This window comes from Bubalus bubalis, chromosome 23, assembly GCF_019923935.1.
Source record: "Bubalus bubalis isolate 160015118507 breed Murrah chromosome 23, NDDB_SH_1, whole genome shotgun sequence".
Classification (NCBI taxonomy): Eukaryota; Metazoa; Chordata; class Mammalia; order Artiodactyla; family Bovidae; genus Bubalus; species Bubalus bubalis.
In genome coordinates this window covers 38,951,808-38,969,930 of record NC_059179.1, presented here as the reverse complement: position 1 = coordinate 38,969,930, position 18,123 = coordinate 38,951,808, and the positions used below count along the sequence as shown (strand labels likewise).

The 18,123-nt window shown below is 43.0% G+C and overlaps 1 protein-coding gene across 4 annotated transcripts in view; it reads left to right on the top strand.

Moving 5' to 3' along the window:
* Nucleotides 1-1,294: 1,294 nt before the first annotated feature.
* CACUL1 (CDK2 associated cullin domain 1) overlaps nt 1,295-18,123 on the top strand; it is a 68,937-nt gene continuing 52,108 nt past the window's right edge. Inside the window, exon 1 of one of the 4 annotated variants that reach the window (XM_025274200.3) lies at nt 1,295-2,132. In XM_025274200.3, coding sequence (XP_025129985.1) covers nt 1,775-2,132 — 358 coding nt within the window. In that variant the 5' untranslated portion in view covers nt 1,295-1,774. The remainder of the gene's footprint in view (nt 2,133-18,123) is intronic. The other 3 variants (XM_025274202.3, XM_025274199.3, XM_025274201.3) reach the window with 3 other exon arrangements.

The window sequence follows — 18,123 nt, the reverse complement described above, 5'->3', positions numbered from 1 at the left end:
AGGTTACAATTTTTTCCCCCCTGAGCATTTCACTCTGAAAATTGTCTTTTTTTCTTTTCTATATTCCCCAAATGTTCCAGGCCAGAGAATCAAAACCCTGTGCTGATTCAAAAAATATATGCCCTTAATGAATATGAGACAGCATTTTCTGAAATTAAACCATTCTAAGTGCTCACAGGGCCTCCCTGGTGGTACAGTGGTAAAGAATCTGCTTGCCAATGCAGGAGACATAAGTTCAATCCTTGGGTCAAGAAGATCCCATGGAGAAGGAAATGGCAACCCACTTCAGTAGTCTTGCCTGGGAAATCCCATGGACAGAGGAATCTCATCGGCTACAGTCCATGGGGTTGCCAAAAGGTCAGACATGACTTAATGACTAAAAAAACAAGTGGTCAAAATGCTTCATTAAGTATAGTGCAGAATACGCTGGGAAAATACATGTAGAGAAGCTGAAATAAATGTGGATACTTAAGTATATCAGAGACAACTTCTCAGTGGCTGAAGTGATTTACGTAACTTCAAACTAATTACATATCTGTGGAAATAAAGATTCATTATTTGCTAGCTTAAAGTAATTAAGGGTTTTTCTAGACAACTTTTCACCAGCAGCGAGAATGAGCGCCACAATAAACAACTGTAACCACATTCTCACACAATATACTATTACTATAATCTGAAAATGCAGAGGAATAGAAGAAATTATAATAGAGTTACATAATGTTTCTTCTTTGTCCCTCAAAACTCTCATAATCTCAAATTGGTAGTTAAGATTTGTGAAACAGCATACAGAAAGTGTCATTTTTAAGTTTAAAGTTTCTGGCCTCAGTGTATGGAGGAATTAGGAACTTAAAAAATCCTTGATTAGCTCAAATACACTTAGTATTTTTAGTCACTCTGCTGCTTCGCCTGTTATTCACCAGGTTGAGGGTTTGGGACGGGTCTGCTGAGGGTCATGAGCGATTCGCCCGAGGGCCGCCCTTGGGTGGTCCCAACCCGTTTATACTGTTCGACCCGGACCCTCTACTGGCCACCAAGGTTACGTGATCAAGAAAAAGTCGGAAATGTAAGGCCCTCTGTGGTCCGAAGACCCGATAAATCGGGGGCGCGGAAGAAAAACACGGCCGAAAAGGGAAGCCTGGGTCACATCGACCGCCAAGCCAGGATCTAGACACATCTTCAGTCACAAACTCAGCTGCCCGTCGTCCTGGTAACCAACCTGAGAACGCGCGTGCGCAGCTCCACTCCCTTATCACGTGAGTCCGGGCACGGGGCGGGGCCGGAGCCGGCTACCCGGGAACTGGGTCGCACAGCGCCTGCCTCTCTGCGCGCGACCAGTCGAGGCGGGGCGAACCTCTGTTTTCCCGCCTGGTGGTGGCTCACAGCTCCCGCCCCTTTTCGCTCCGCTTTCCGGAGGCTTGGTTCCTCGCACCACGTGCCCTCCTGGCCGCTCCTCCCCCGCTGCCCGCCCTTTCCCCAACTGCCTGTTGGAAGCTGCTGTAAAATGTCGTGAGGGGCGCTCCCGCTTTACGGCTGCCTCTCCCCAGACTGGAACCCGGGAGCGCCCACCGCCGTCAGCCCTGTCTGCAAAGAGGCGTCCCGGCGGAGACTGAGAGAACCGAGGCGCGCCGCTGCCCCTCCCTTCCGCGCCCGCTCCGGCCCTCGGCGATGTGAGGCTCGAGGAGGCTGCGGTACCCGCCCCCCACCCCGGCCCGGCCCGGGGTTGAGACGGGCAGCAGGTGCCTGTGAAGGCGGGCGGGTGCTGGGGGCCTACAGGATGGAGGAAAGCATGGAAGAGGAGGAGGGGGGCAGCTACGAGGCGATGATGGACGACCAGAACCACAACAACTGGGAGGCAGCCGTGGAGGGCTTCCGGCAGCCCCCGCCACCCCCGCCTTCTATCCCAGCCCCTGCCCGAGAGACTCCCGGGGGTCAGCTGCTGGCGATGCCTGCGGTCTCCGTGGACAGGAAAGGCCCCAAGGAGGGGCTTCCAATGGGGCCACCGCCGCCGCCGCCGGAGGCCAATGGGGTGATCATGATGTTGAAGAGCGGCGACGCGGCCTCCGTGGCCAAGGCGGCCCCCGCCCCCACCCCCGGCTCCACCATCAACATCAACACCTCCACCTCCAAGTTCTGTGAGTCCAGCCTTTCACCAGAAGCCTTGGCTTTTCCTCCTCCCCACGCGGACGCCGAATCCGTCCCGCTCGGCCAGCCCTTCTTCCTTTGTTTCAGGCCCGGGTCTCCTCTTCCCCAGCTCCTCGCGTCCCTCCCTCCCTCCCTCCCTTCCCGGTTTGGTGTCGGTGGGCCGGCGCCGGGCGGCCCTGGCTTCTTGTATTACCTGGCCTATAAAAGAGCAGTCGGGGTTAAACGCACGCAGCCCCGAGTTCTCCTGCAGACGCGATCCATATCACGACTGGCTCGCTCTCAACGTTAGGAAGCTCTTTTCTTCTCCGTTCCCCCTTAAGTTTCACCCTCAAACGTGAAGGAAAAGTATAAGGTTGCCCGGGTTTCGTTAGGGAGAGGCCTTCAGTCTTTTTGGCTTTTTTTGTTTTTTGTTTTTTTTTTTGCAGCCAGAGGAAAAAGAAATCTGGCCACTGTGTTTCTGTGCTTTTAGCCAGCCTGCTTTAAACAAGTCAGGAATTAGAAAGTTGACCTGTATCTGCGCTTCGTTCTTTCCCGTCTCCAGTGCACGCCTTCTGCATCCTCATAGGGAAAATGTATGAGTTGCTTCTTGAGTTAACACCAGTACAGTGGGAGCTACGACATCCGTTTTGAAGCTAATACTGTATAAAATTATTTTTCAAAGCCTACACTCATAAGAATAAGCCATTCGGTATGTGTCCAAGTCCAAGGTTGTGTTGAATGTTGAACTTTACCTTAGAGATCCCCCTTAACGCTCAATTGCAGGCAGAAAGATTTAAAATCAAAATCTCTTCTGTACCTGAAACTGTCCCCGGCCAGGGATGTATGCTTCCACAGCTAGAAAAAAAAAAGTGCTTCTGCTTTAAGCGAGTTTTTTGGGGGGCTGGTGGTGGTGGAAATCGATCGCCACAGCCAGATTTTTTCCCCTCCTATTAATAACTACAAGTTTTGAATGGCATCTGGTAAAGCAACTGGAGATTTCATTTCTAGTTGCTAATTTTATCAAGCTGTACCAGTAATTGTCCAAGTAGCTGTGCAGAGAAAGTGCCTTGGTTCAGGTACCTAGTGGTAGCCTTACATATTTTGGGGGAACAAGCACATTACCATATTTATTTGCCTTCAACATGGAGACATTCATATGTAGTTACGGTTGATAAGATTTGTCTAGTTTTATTTTTATTGTGAATAGGAGAGAAATAGTGTATAGTTTCTGTGTTGAAGTCTATGTAGTGAAACCAGATCTGAGACAGAGTGGCAGGGTGACTTATCTAAATGTTGAAGGAAGCTTGCCTTAGTGCTTTTACCAAGTTCATTTCAAGAGTTCCAAAAAAAAAAAAAAAAAAAAAAACCAGCCTACAGTTAAGAGCAGAAATCAGTGAAATTAGGAAGGAAGGAAAGATTGGCCAAACTGAAAGAAGATGTTTTGAAGGTAAATAAGCTAAACAGACCTCTGATTTTAAAAAGATGCAGATAAAATAAGTGATAAATGGGAAACGGCTACAAACGTGAGATATTTAAAAAACAATTTTAAATTTATAATTTATAAATTTGAAAGCCTGGAGGAAATGTATAAATTCTTAGAAAACTACAAGCTATGAAGGTTGGTATCAGAAGAAATAGATAGCTTGAGCTGACTAATAAATATTTAATAAACAATGGCAAAACCTCCCCTTTCAGAAAAACCCTGTATGAAGATAATCTTACTGAGTTGCAATAAATTTTTAAATGAAAATTTCTTTTTAAAGGTTTTTCTGGAATAGGGGAGAAAAAAAAATGCCAAGCTCATTTTATAAAGTTAGTAAAGTCTTGATTTCAAAACTAGTTGAGGTCAATATGAGAAAGTTATACGTATGAGAATACATATACAACATGAGAAAGTGTAAACAAGAAAATCCTGCATAGAATACTGGCTCATCAAATCCAACAATGTGTTGAAAGAATCTTGATCCGTGGAGTTTAAGAATGTAAATATGGTTCAACATCTGTTTATCTGTTAATGTAATTTGTTTCATTAATAGACTGAAGGAGAAAAGTCATCAATTATTTCTATACCATAAAATCATTTGATAAGATCCAGCACCGATATATGATAAAAAATCTTAACAAGCTTTGAACACAAGATAACTAGATAATGGTCGTTACCAAAAACCTACAGCAAATAATAATAAAGAAATTTTAGATACACTTACTTTAAGATCAGTAACAAGATAAGGATGCCCTTGTATCACTGTTGGTATTTAACATAAGGAGGTCCTGACTGACACTACAGAGGGAAAAATAAAAAGTATAAGGACGAGAAGGAAAGCAAGAAAACTCATTATTTGCAGATAATATTACTTATCTAGAATAACCATTAGAATCAAGAGAGAAACTGTTGGAACTAGTAAGAGTTTAGCAGGGTTACTCCTTTTAAAATCAACCTACAGAAATCAGTAGTATTTAGTACACTAGCAATAAGCAATCAGTAAGGTAATCAAAGATAAATATTGTATACAGTAATGGGAACAAACTAGTCTCTAGGAATGAACCTAAGAACACATAAGATATTTAAGGAGAGAACTTGACTAAGGAGCCAGAAGTGTGTTCTCAGTTGCACAGCGAGTTTGACTATTTGCAACCCCATGGACTGTAACGTAGCCCGCTGGGCTCCTCTGTCCATGGAATTTCCCAGGCACGAATACTGGAGTGGGTTGCCATTTCCTACTCCAGGGGATATTATTCCCCACGCAGGGATCAAGTCCACATCTCTTACATCTCCTTCATTGTCAGGCAGATTCCCATTTTAATCTGTAAGTTTGATTAAACTGCAGTCAAAATTCCAGTCGGTTTTTCTGACAAACTCCATAACCTAGATCTAAAATTTATATGACAGGTGGGATAAAGTCTGAATAGCTAAATCAGTCTTAAAGATTTGCTTTGGTCGGGGCTTGCCTTATCAGAAGTTAAGATTCTGTTTCAAAACTATAGTAATAAAAACTAGTAGGAATGTGAGAACATAGAAATAGACTGAGGGGGACAAATTAGAGAGCAGAAAGTTACCTAGAAATGTTTAGGAACTTAAGCGTGTTATCATAAATCATCGGAGAAAGTCATGTTGCTCAGAAGAGTGACTCAACTGTATGGAAAAAAAAAAACAATATAACACCACAGATGGGATGAATTATAGATAATTAGAGATTTAAGTGTGAAAGGAAAAGTTAGAAAATTAATGGAAGACAATGTTGAAGACACTCTTTCCCTCAGGACAGGGAAGGGCATCTTAAAGTTGCTAAGACTTAAACAGAGGTGAAAAAATGATAACTTTGTAGAAAAAAAGGAAAGATTTTTCTTTCAGTGACAGAGAGATGATAGAGAAGATATTTGCGGTGCCTAATATTGCCAAGGGATCTAGTTTGCAATTTATTCACCTTTTGCTTGTTCACTGAAGTATTTTTTACCTTCATTTTCTAAGGATATTTTTGCTGGAGATACAATTCTAGATTGACTATCTTGTATTGTCTTGTTTTTCCTTTCAGTACTTTAAATATGTCTTTGCTTTGTCTTTCATCCTCCATTATTTCTCATAATAAATCTGTGAATATTCTACTTTCCTCTCTATGTAATGTGTCCTTTTTTTTTTTTTCTGGCTCTTTTTAAGATTTTCATTTTATCTTTCACTATATCAAATTGAGTTTGATTGTATGTTCCTTGGGGGTAGAGTTTTCTTTAAGTTTATTCTTTTTAGTGTTCTTTGAGCTTAAGGTTCTGGAATTTGTCCAGTTTGGAACATTATCATTCAGAATGACTGCGCAGTGCCCCTCAGTCGCACGTTAGGTATGCTAAATCACTGAGGCTCTGTTCATTATCTTTTTCAGCTTTTTCACCCCACTTTGTGCTTCACTTCAGATAGTTTCTATTGCTGTGTTGTCTTTGCTGTTTAATTTGTTGTTAGTTCAAGTCTGCTCTTGATCAGCAGGAGTTCCAACTGTTTTTAACATAGGCTGTCATTGGATCCAGGTTTCAGTCAGTTAACTGAACAAATCGTTATAAGTATGTCTAGTTTCTTGAGATATTACAATGAATCTTCAGTTAGTGTATTCCTTTTGATAACTTAAGTCTCATCTAAAGTTATATTTCAGTCTTTAGAATTCTTAAAAAGTCTTCCGAAAGTCTGCGTAGGCCTATGTAGAGGTATTATGGGTTATGTACCAAACCATTGCAATAAAGTGAACCACGTGAATATTTTGGTTTCCCCATTGCCTATAAAAGTTATATTTACAGTATAGTATAGTCTGTTAAGTGTGCAATAGCATTATGTCTAAGAAACAACAAACATAACAATTAAAAATACTTTATTGCTAAAAAAATGTTAAATATCATCTGAGCCTTTAACAAGTCATAATCTTTTTGCTGGTAGAGAGTTTGCAATATTTTGAGAATTACCACAATGCAACAGAGATGCAAAGTGAGCAAATCCTGTTGGAAAAATGGCACCAGTAGACTTGGCTGACTTTTAGAGTTGCCACAAAACTTCAGCTTGTAAGACGCCCAGTATCTATGAAGTGCAGTAAAACAAAGCACAATAAGATGAGTTATTTTTTAACTACTGTGCGTCTAGTTTTTTTGGAGTGAAAAAAAAAAACTGGCTCCTGTTTGTTTAGATTTGGTGCTTGTTCCCCTGGGGAAATTTAATTTAGTTGGAGGTTTATTTCCAGGTAGTATTGTGGAAGGGGCTTCTGTCAAGTAAAGATCAGCCTCATGTTGGGGAGAAGGGGTCCTCCTCTCTGTGAGTGCTTTGAGGTCAGAATTCTCAGGTTGATAAAACACCAAACTGACCCCATTTCAGGTCTCAGAGTCCTACCATTTCACAATCAGTGTCCTAACTTTTACTTAAGAGATCTGTCTAGAATTTCAATTATTTTTATTTGGTAATTCTGTAATTTGCAGAATCATTCTGTTTCTCATTTTTAGCTCTATCAGTCCTGTGCCTTTAAGCATTAAAGGGCATTTTTTTTTTTTTTTGCAATCGTGGATGTTCTTTGGCCCTCGGTTTACTAAGCTAAATATTTTTTTAAAGCGTTCACCTGTCATCAGAGTCAGCCCACTCCAGTTCTCGTCTTTCTTGTTTCCATCCTGACAGCCACAGCAGCCTGCCGTGTGTTTTCTTCAAGAAGACGTTTATCCCAGGTAGCTGCAGGTGATAGGTTTTTCTTTGCTGCTCCACGTCATCTGGTGTTAGCGTTATGTTACCTAATGGTGGCAGTGCCCATCATTGCCTTTAAATCCAATTAGATTGGCAAACCGAAGCCAGCTTCCTAACCTGAGTCCGTGTCCTGTAACTCCTCTGGTACCAAATACTTCATCAACCACAGTTCAGTCCAAGAAAACACTAGGTATCTAAAGCAACAGGAGATGTAATAGCAAAAACCAGGTCCTTTGCCAGTTGTCGGATAGGTTGGAGGCATGCAGCCAGTGAGGCTCTCCTCTGGCCGCACTCCCCAGGGCAGGTTGCGATTGCTGTTGCTGCCACCACCGGCGTTCTTGAATCATCACAGTTGCCTCCCTCATCCTTGAAGTTGGTGACCAGATGCTGAAACTCAGAGTTTGGCTGCCACAAACTCTGACATCTCTAACCTTGCTTGCCAGAGCCACTAGCCACAATAATCTGTCCTTTGCCTCACTTTCCCCTTCCAAATCTCATTCAGATGTATCTGACTGATGGAATGTAATTTGGGAAGTGAAATTATTTACTTCAGTTTTTCATTGCACGTTAGTCAGCTTTCTATAACACTAACCCCCGAATTTTAGAAAGCTTATGGAACAGTAAAGATTTATTTCTTGGGCATGTTATGTTCCTGGCTGACAGCTGGCTGTCACTATTCACACGTCATCTCATTGTGAGGCACACCTCTCTTCTGGGTCTTGTCACTCTTGGCCGAGGCAAAGGGAAGAGAGTGGACGGCAGTACCCAATGGCTTTGAAAGCCTCTGCTCAGATGTAGCATCTGTCACATCTGTTTATATTCCAAATGTACTAAATAGGCTAGAATGGTTCCCTGTCTGAATGGTTTGGGGCTGCGGGCAGGTGGAACTGAGTGTGAGGATAAAAGGCAGTGAAGGGGTAGATGGAAGGAGGTGGCTGGGAGGGATTTTGCATTGACTGATGATCTTGTGTCATGATCTCAGGAGAACTATGAGCACAGTACACCAGAAGCTTCTCCAGATAGATGAAATCTTCACAGTATTTTTAATTGAATTTAATGAGATCACTTTTTAAAATTAGTGATTCAGAAGTCTGTTAAAATTGACTTCTGAATTTAGTGAAAGTGTTAACCAATTTTAGTAAATCCTGAATAAAGTTGCTCTTTATCTGATCAAGTCCTATCTGCCAGTTTCCAGGTTGATTCTTTTCCAAGTGGATCAGCTAATGTATTCAGGCCCTACAATATGCACTGTTTGTGGCATCGGTGGTGGTGGTTTGGTGTCTTCTCACCGTCTATCTTAGTGCATTTGGTGGTGGTTTAGTTGTTAAGTCATGTCTGACTCTTGCAACCCCATGGACTATAGCTCGCCAGGCTCCCCTGCCCATGGAATTCTGCAGGCAAGAATACTGGAGTGGGTTGCCATTTCCTTCTCCAGAGCAGCAAACATCACTGTGATATCAACCGATTGTCCGAATTTCAGGATCTCATTGGGGATCTTGTCTTGCCTTTATTTATTTATTTGTAGACGTGCAGGGTTCCCATTGCTGCGTGTGGGCGTTCTCTAGTTGCGGTGACCCGGGCTACTCTTCATTGCAGGGTGTGGGTTTCTCACAGTGGTGACTTCTCCTGCTGTGGAGCACGGGCTCTAGGCATGAGAGTTTCAGTAGTTGCGGCCCGTGGGCTCAGTAGTTGTGGATTGTGAATTCTCGAGCACAGGCTCAGTAGTTGTGGCCTATGGGCTTAGTTTCTCCCGGGCATGTGGGATCCTCCCGTACCAGGGATTGAACCCATGTCTCCTGCATTGGCAGATGGATTCTTAACCACTGGGCCACCAGGGAGATCCCTTGTCTTGCTATTTTTTGGTGTAAATTGCACAAAGTGACACTGATGAAACTAAGAGAAATCCATTAATGTTTATGTAAGGCCCAGTCCCAAATCCTTCAAGAAAATGAGTATTGTTTAGTTCCTCTTTAAAAACAGTAACTCTGTAAGCTGCAGACCATATATTGATATAATCACATTGTAAACTTAAAAGCTATATAAAAAGTTATTTTGGGTATTCTTTGGTAATATGTCTTGGCAGAGCAAACTGGCCTTTCATATTTCTTTCATCGTTTGTAGTTACTTGGCTGTTAACCTCCACAGATAGAGGAGGAGTAATTTGTAGTTGCAGGTGTGCTGACTAGGATGGCATTTTATCTAACAGATATTTTTTGTCTTCTGTATGCCAAGGTAATATTTTAGCCTCTCATGATGAATGAGACAGAATTTAGCATGGAGGTTGATGGACAGATGATAGTGATATGTTATAATTAAATGCTGTAGTAAAGTTACGTATGTCCATGGTAGCACAAAGCGAAAAAGAATCTTTGAAAATGAACATTTTGTTGGGAGGACTGAGGTTGCAGGGTTGGGCTCGAAAAGACTTCCTTTGCAGAGACAGAAGCCTGTGTGGAAGACTCACTTGAAATTATTGTAGGAAGGCAATGGCACCCCACTCCAGTACTCTTGTCTGGAAAATCCCATGGATGGAGGACCCTGGTGGGTTGCAGTCCATGGGGTCGCTAAGAGTCGGACACGACTGAGCGACGTCACTTTCACTTTTCACTTTCATGCATTGGAGAAGGAATTGGCAACCTACTCCAGTGTTCTTGCCTGGAGAATCCCAGGGACGGGGGAGCCTAGTGGGCTGCCGTCTGTGGGGTTGCACAGAGTTGGACACAACTGAAGTGACTTAGCAGCAGCAGCAGCAGCGGGGTGTGAGGAGGGAGTGGCACAAGTTAAACCTAGATAGAAAGGTCTAGATGCAAAGGGCATGCCAGGTTAGAGGTGGAATTCTCTTCTGTGGGAACAGGAGCCACAGGGAGTCACCTTGGTAAAATTTGTCTTAGCGTGTTCGATTAGAAAAGAGAGTAAATGGAAACATAGAGATTGGTTAGGGGCTTGTAATGACAAGAGGTGTTACAGCCTGAGCAAATTAAGGATTGGAACAGAGGCGATTTCATATTTGGAAATATCTAGGGACTTGTTCAGTCTCAAAAGTTGTGTCCGACTCTTTGCGACTCTATGAACTACAGCATGCCAAGCTTCCCTGTCCTTCACTATCTCCCTGAGTTTGCTCAAGTTCATGTCCATTGAGTTGGTGATGCTGTCTAACCATCTCATCTTCTGTCATCCCCTTCTCCTTTTGCCTTCAATCTTCCCCAGCATCAGGGTCTTTTTAATGAGTTGGCTCTTCGCATCAGGTGGCCAAAGTATTAGAGCTAAAGCAACAGTCCTTCCAGTGAATATTCAGGGTTGATTTTCTTTAGGGTGGACTGGTTTGATCTCCTTGCTGTCCAAGGGATTCTTAAGAGTCTTCTCCAGCCCCACAGTTTGAAAGCATTTGGGGACTATCAGATCAGATCAGATCAGTTGCTCAGTCGTGTCCAACTCTTTGCAACCCCATGAATCGCAGCACGCCAAGCCTCCCTGTCCATCACTAACTCCGGGAGTTCACCCAGACTCAAGTCCATCGAGTCAGTGATGCCATCCAGCTATCTCATCTTCTGTCGTCCCCTTCTCCTCCTGCCCCCAATCCCTCCCAGCATCAGAGTCTTTTCCAATGAGTCAACTCTTCGCATGAGGTGGCCAAAGTACTGGAGTTTCAGCTTTAGCATCATTCCTTCCAAAGAAATCCCAGGGCTGATCTCCTTCAGAATGGACTGGTTGGATCTCCTTGCAGTCCAAGGGACTCTCAAGAGTCTTCTCCAACACCACAGTTCAAAAGCATCAATTCTTCAGCGCTCAGCCTTCTTCACAGTCCAACTCTCACATCCATACATGACCACAGGAAAAACCATAGCCTTGACTAGATGGGCCTTTGTTGGCAAAGTAATGTCTCTGCTTTTGAATATGCTGTCTAGGTGGGTCATAACTTTCCTTCCAAGGAGTAAGCGTCTTTTAATTTCATGGCTGCAGTCACCATCTGCAGTGATTTTGGAGCCCAGAAAAATAAAGTCTGACACTGTTGGCACTGTTTCCCCATCTATTTCCCATGAAGTGGTGGGACCGGATGCCATGATCTTCGTTTTCTGAATATTGAGCTTTAAGCCAACGTTTTCACTCCTCTTTCACTTTCATCAAGAGGCTTTTTAGTTCCTCTTCACTTTCTGCCATAAGGGTGGTGTCATCTGCATATCTTAGGTTACCGATATTTCTCCCGGCAATCTTGATTCCAGCTTGTGTTTCTTCCAGTCCAGCATTTCTCGTGATGTACTCTGCATGTAAGTTAAGTAAACAGGGTGACAATATACAGCCTTGACGAACTCCTTTTCCTATTTGGAACCAGTCTGTTGTTCCATGTCCAGTTCTAACTGTTGCTTCCTGACCTGCATATAAATTTCTCAAGAGGCAGATCAGGTGGTCTGGTATTCCCATCTCTTTCAGAATTTTCCAGTTTATTGTGATCCACACAGTCAAAGGCTTTGGCATAGTCAATAAAGCAGAAATAGATGTTTTTCTGGAACTCTCTTGCTTTTTCCATGATCCAGCGGATGTTGGCAATTTGATCTCTGGTTCCTCTGCCTTTTCTAAAACCAGCTTGAACATCAGGAAGTTCACGGTTCACATATTGCTGAAGCCTGGCTTGGAGAATTTTGAGCATTACTTTACTAGCGTGTGAGATGAGTGCAATTGTGCGGTAGTTTGAAAGCATTTGGGGACTATAGTCTATAAAATTTGGGAGTGAAGAAGGGAGGATATGGATAAGGAGTATAGGTAGGGGTGTATGTGTATGTGTGTCTTTTTTAAGTTATCTGTGGGACATTTGGGTGGAGAGGTCCGTTGGCAGTGAATTAGCTGAGCTTTCTCATTTTTTGTGCTTTAGAATATTGGAAGTACTGAAACAAAAGTTTAATTTCTGTTCAGTTTGGGTGGTTTCTACTGTCATCTTCCTGGATTACCAATCCGTTAGTCTGTTTTACCTAATCTACTGTCGATTGCCTCTAGTGCATTTTTAATTTCAGTTACTGTCTTCTTAGGGTCTGTTTGATTCTCAGTATTTTCTAACTATTTTAAAACCTTCGGATCAGTTGCTCAGTTGTGTCTGACTCCTCGTGACCCCATGGACTGCAGCACGCCAGGTTTCCATGTCCATCACCAACTCCTGGAGCTTGCTCAAACTCATGTCCATGAGTTGGTGATGCCATCCAACCATCTCATCCTCTGTCATCCCTTTTTCCTCCTGCCTTCAGTCTTTCCCAGCATCAGGGTCTTTTCAGATGAGTCAGTTCTTTGCATCCGGTGGCCCAAGTATTGGAGCTTCAGGTTCAGCATCAGTCCTTCCAATGAATATTCAGGACTGATTTCCTTTAGGATGGACTGGTTGGATCTCCTTGTAGTCCAAGGGACTCTCAAGAGTCTTCTCCAACACCACAGTTCTTTTGCCTTCAGCTTTCTTTATGGTCCAACTCTCACATCCATATATGACTACTGGAAAAATCATAGCTTTGACTAGATGGACCTTTGTTGGCAAAGTAATGTTTCTGCTTTTTAATATGCTGTCTAGGTGGTCATAGCTTTTCTTCCAAGGAGCAAGCGTCTTTTAAATTCTTGGCACAATCACCGTCTGCAGTGATTTTGGAGCCTAAGAAAATAAAGCCTCTCATTGTTTCCATTGTTTCCCCATCTATTTGCCATGAAGTGATGGAACCAGATGCCATGATCTTTGTTTTTTGAACTTTGAGATTTATTTAAGCCAACTATTTCACTCTCCTCTTTCACTTTCATCAAGAGGCTCTTTAGTTCCTCTTCGATGTCTGCCATAAGGGTGGTGTCATCTGCATATCTGAGGTTATTGATATTTCTCCCAGCAGTCTGGTGGCCCAGATGGGGAAGTGTCTGCCTACAATGCAGGAGACCCAGGTTCGATCCCTGGGTTGGGAAGATCCTCTGGAGAAGGAAATGGCAACCTATTCCAGTACTCTTGCCTGGAAAATCCCATGGACGGAGGAGCGTGGTAGGCTACAGTCCATAGGGTCGCAAAGAGTCCTACACGACTGAGCGACTTCACTTTCACTTTCTTTCCTGGCAGTCTTGATTCCAGCTTGTGCTTCCTCCAGCCCAGTGTTTCTCATGATGTACTCTGCCTGCATAGAAGTTAAATAAGCAGGGTGACAGTATACAGCCTTGAAATCCTCCTTTCCCAGTTTGGAATTTAAAATCTTACCATGTTTATCCATTCTTCTGAGGTAGGAAGCGTCTTTATGATCATTACCCTGAACTCTGTTGAGTAGATTGTGTACCTCCACTTCATCTAGTTCTTTTTCTGAGGTTTTTTGTGTCTTTGGCGCATGTTCCTCTGCTCATTTGTCCAGTTCACCGTGTTAGGTGGGTTGGTTGCATTTCCTTGTCTTGGAGCGATGGCCTCATGTGGGAGACATCCTGTGGGTCCCAGCAGCACACACTTGCTGGTCGCCGAGTCACATGTTCTGGGGCGCCCCCGTAGGGTTGCCTGCGCCCTTCTCTTATGGTGGGGCTTCTGTGGTTGGTGCGCTGGTGGGTGGCCCTGGCCCCCAGCCTGGCTGTGAAGCCTGCTGGAGGGTGAGGTAGGCTTCTCTGCCTGGCCTTGGGCCTGGGGCTTGCCTGCTGGTGGCCGGGTAAGCCTCAAGCAATAATAAGCTAGGGGAGGATTCTGAAGTGTCACTTGCCAGGGCTGTGTTACCTTGGTAGAAGGGGCGCCCCCAAATGGCTGCTGCTAGCATCTCCACCCCCAGGGGGAGTCCGGTTTGCCTCCTGCCTATCCAGGGGGCTCTCCAGGATCAGCAAGTGGGTAGGCTCTCCTGGACACAAGCCCTGCTGCTTTTCAAAGCCAGAGGTTCTGGGGCTCGTCTTCCTGGTGCAGGAGCCCTGGGTGGGAGAGCCTGAGGCGGGTTCAGGAGCCTCAGTCCTTGGAGAGAACGTCTGTGATTGTGATATTCCTCGCATTTGTGAATCCCTGACCTGGAATTGTGAGTCCTGAGTGTACCGTGTCTCCTCTTACTTGGGTCGTTGTGATTCCTTCTTTAGGTATGTAGCTGTGGAATAGCTTTTCTGCTAGTTTTTGGGCCGTTCTCCTAGATAGCTTCTCTGTAAGGAGCTGTAATTTTGGTGTTTCCATGGCAGAAGGGATGAATTCAGGATTTTTCTACTCTGCTGTCTTGGCCACCTCACTTCATGTCTTCCTTTTTACCGGTATATTCCTGTGTGTGTGTGTAAAACATATTTTCTAGCAAACTCGTGAGAAAAATGTGTATGGATAATAGTTTCAGGTGTTGAATATATAAAAATGCTCCTTCATAATCAGTTGACACTTTGGGTTGAGAATTTTTACGTAAATAATTTTTAAACTGTTGCTTCCTTTACTTATAAGTTTGCACTGTTACAGTGGAGAATTCAGGTACAATTTTTATTCTTGTTATTTTGCATGTGGCTTTTTTCCCTTGAGAAAGTTATCGGGATGCTTTTTTAGGTTAGTGAGTCAGTGTTTTTCTCCCTTTACATTCTCTCTGTTCTCTGGAATTATTTGTAGTCAAATGTTGAATTTCCTGCCTTGATCTTCTAAGTCTGTTAACTATTTTTCAGTATGTTCTATTTCTCTTAAACTATTCCTCTATTTCTCTAAACTCAGGGAGACTTTCCTGACGCTTTCTGTTGGATTTTAGCAGTGGCTGCATTTTTAATCTTAAGAGTGTTTGGATTGCTTCCTTTTTATCACCATTTAAAAATTTGGTCTTCTCTGAGCATAGTAATTATAAAGTTTTTTTTTTTAAGTTTTATTTTATTCTCTTGATTATCTTTGCTTTTATGTTTTTGCAATTTTTGTTTTTTTTGGTCTCTCGTGTCTGAAGTGAAGTGAAGTCGCTCAGTTGTGCCCGACTCTTTGCCACCCCATGGATAGTAGCCTGCCCCAAGCTGCCCCGTGGGATTTTCAAGGCAAGAGTACTGGAGTGGGTTGCCATTTCCTTCTCCAGTCTCGTGTCTGAAACCTTGCAAATTTTGGTGATCCTTTGCCAGCTATTCGTATTTAAAAGTGAAAAGGTAATTGGTAGCTCTTTGTTTGCAAGGGACTCTGCTTCTGTAAGTGTTGGTCTTCGCTGTAGGCTAATTGGATGCAGAACTGCTGTTTTCTTGGGTGAACTGCCAAATAGGAAGTAAAAACATTACTCCTTGCCAGTGGCGGTCTAGAATTAACGAAAAGGGGCAGGGTTGGATGTTTGAGCATTTCTTGTTTTGACTTTTGACTTCAGTTCAACTCACCAGCCCTGAGCTTCCCACCTACGCACCCACCTACCGTGTATCTTGTCCTGGAGTCCCAAGCTCTTATCTTTCAGTTTCTGTGCAGAATAACCCTTCTCTTTCTCATTGTTTAGTCTACAGATTTGTAACCAGCCTTCACCCTTCCCACTCCACCCACTAATTCTCTGTCTCTAACCTTGCTCAGTGTCCTCCTGTGAACTTCTCAGGGTTCTGCAGGGCAAGATTAGCTCACCTGTTGGTGTTTGCGCCTCAGCGTGTCCTGCCTTCTGCTCTTACTGCAGTTACTTTCCTGGTGTCAATGCCATGGAGAGTTGACTTTAAATCTTGCAAGAAGTAATGGAATTTTAAAACTGTGGCAGACCTACAGTTAAGTTGGCATGGTTCACACCTGTGGAACCTCAATTGAGCAGATGCTTTCTATTTGAGCATGGGGAGATTTGAGATTAGTTGGAGTTGGAGCCATAAAGGATATATTGATAGCACTTGACCGTTTTCATATATGTGCTTTCATAAATAACATGTTCATTGCGGAAACTCTTTTACAGGCTCAAGTGTGATATTGTGGAATAATGCGCAGGAATTATTCTAAAGTAATGTCAGTTTCAATCTTGCTGGTAGGCCTCAGCGGCTATTTTCTGTTTGTAACATAGTAATGATGAAGGAATTTTCTGCTGTTCTATTTTGCTATGTGCTCAGTTGCTCAGTCATGTCCGACTCCCTGCGATCCAATGGACTGTAGCCCTCCAGGTTCCTCTGTTCATGGGATTCTCCAGGCAAGAATACTGGAGTGGGTTGCCATGCCCTCCTCCAGGGGATCTTCCCAACCCAGGGATCAAACCCATGTCTCCTGCATTGCAGGCGGATTCTTTACCAGCTGAGCTACCAGGGAAGCCCCAACCCTTCTATTACATTTTCTCAAATTAAGTAATAGTGGAATGTATTTCTGTGTAAGTTTTATGGTGTTTGGGAAAAGAAACATGTCACTTGAAGCGAGGCAAAGCAGGTTCTATAGTTCCGTATGGTTGGTGTTCAGTCACTCGGCCATGTCTGACTCTTTGTGACTCCGTGGACGGCAGCACACCTGGCTTCCCTGCTCTTCACTGACTCCAGGGCTTTGCTCAGACTCGTGTCCATTGAGTGGGTAATGCCATCCAACCCTGTCATCCTCTGTCATCACTTTCTCCTGCCCTCAATCTTCCCAGCATCAGGGTCTTTTCCAAAGAGTTGGCTGTTCTCATCATGTGACCAGAGTATTCCGCTTCAGCATCAGTCCTTCCAGTGAATATTCATGGTTGATTTCCTTTAGAATGGACTGGTTGGATCTCCTTGCTGTCCAGAGGACTCTGAAGAGTATTTTCCAGCACCACAGTTTGAAAGCATCAGTTCTTCGGTGCTCAACCTTCTTTATAGTCCAACTCTCACATCCATACATGACTACTGGAAAAACCATAGCTTTGACTAGACGGACCTTTGTGGGCAAAGTGATGTCTCTACTTTCTAATACGCATGTCTCTACTTTTTAATATGCATGGTTTCTACTTTTTAATGCTCTAAGTTTGTCATAGCTTTTCTCCAAGGCTCCAGTGTCTTTATCTTACAATTCTTTTTTGGACCAAAATGTTAATCTAGTTATTTGTTTACATAAATGTAACTCAGTGTTTACATGGATATAACAACATTACAAAGAATGACTTCTTAATGATCACAATAGATATTTTATATTGTTCATAGTGTTTAAATTAAGTTATGTAAACCGTATACCCTAAAACTTAGAAACTTCCCAGACACATGGAACTTAGAACTTAAAACTTATAAACTCCCCATAGAGCATGTAGCTCTTAAAAAGTTTTAGCTTACTTTAGAAACAATTCCTTTATTAACATTTAACATTAGCTATCATCTTTTAATGGTGAATCAAAATATACCTGAGTAGCTGGTACAGGTTTTGTTTTTTTCCTTCTAATATGGAAAAATATATTTAAAGGATTTGGTAACTTCTTTTACTGTTTTTTCCCGCAACTGGGCAGTTCTCTTGGGAGCAGCTAAACTACTGTTTTCTTTGCTTGGATCAAATTATTTTCCTATTGAGAGAAATAAGTAACAGGGATTTTTTTTTTTTTAAAGAAAGAGGAAAACTCCATTTATTTGCTAAACTGCACAACCTTATTCTGATTTTAATTCTCTTCCACTCTGACTGTTCTTTTTTTTCCCAAAGGCTTCTCCCCATTCTACAGGATTTGTTCTCTCTCTCCATTGCTTGAAAGATTTCAGACTTCCCCTTATGTTGGAGGGAGAAGAATATTCTACCAGGGGGTAAAGTTTTAGACCACACAGATTTACAAGATGGTTATTGATAGATGGGCACACTGTGACCACAAGAAATCATAATTTTTCTCTTAAATCATGTTACCCTAGCCAGATCTTTTTTCTCCTAGTTGACTTGTCAGATTATCTCATTGTGATTAGTTGTAATTAATCTAAAAAGTCATTATGCTTGAGACATAATTTAGCCTGTTTAATTTGGC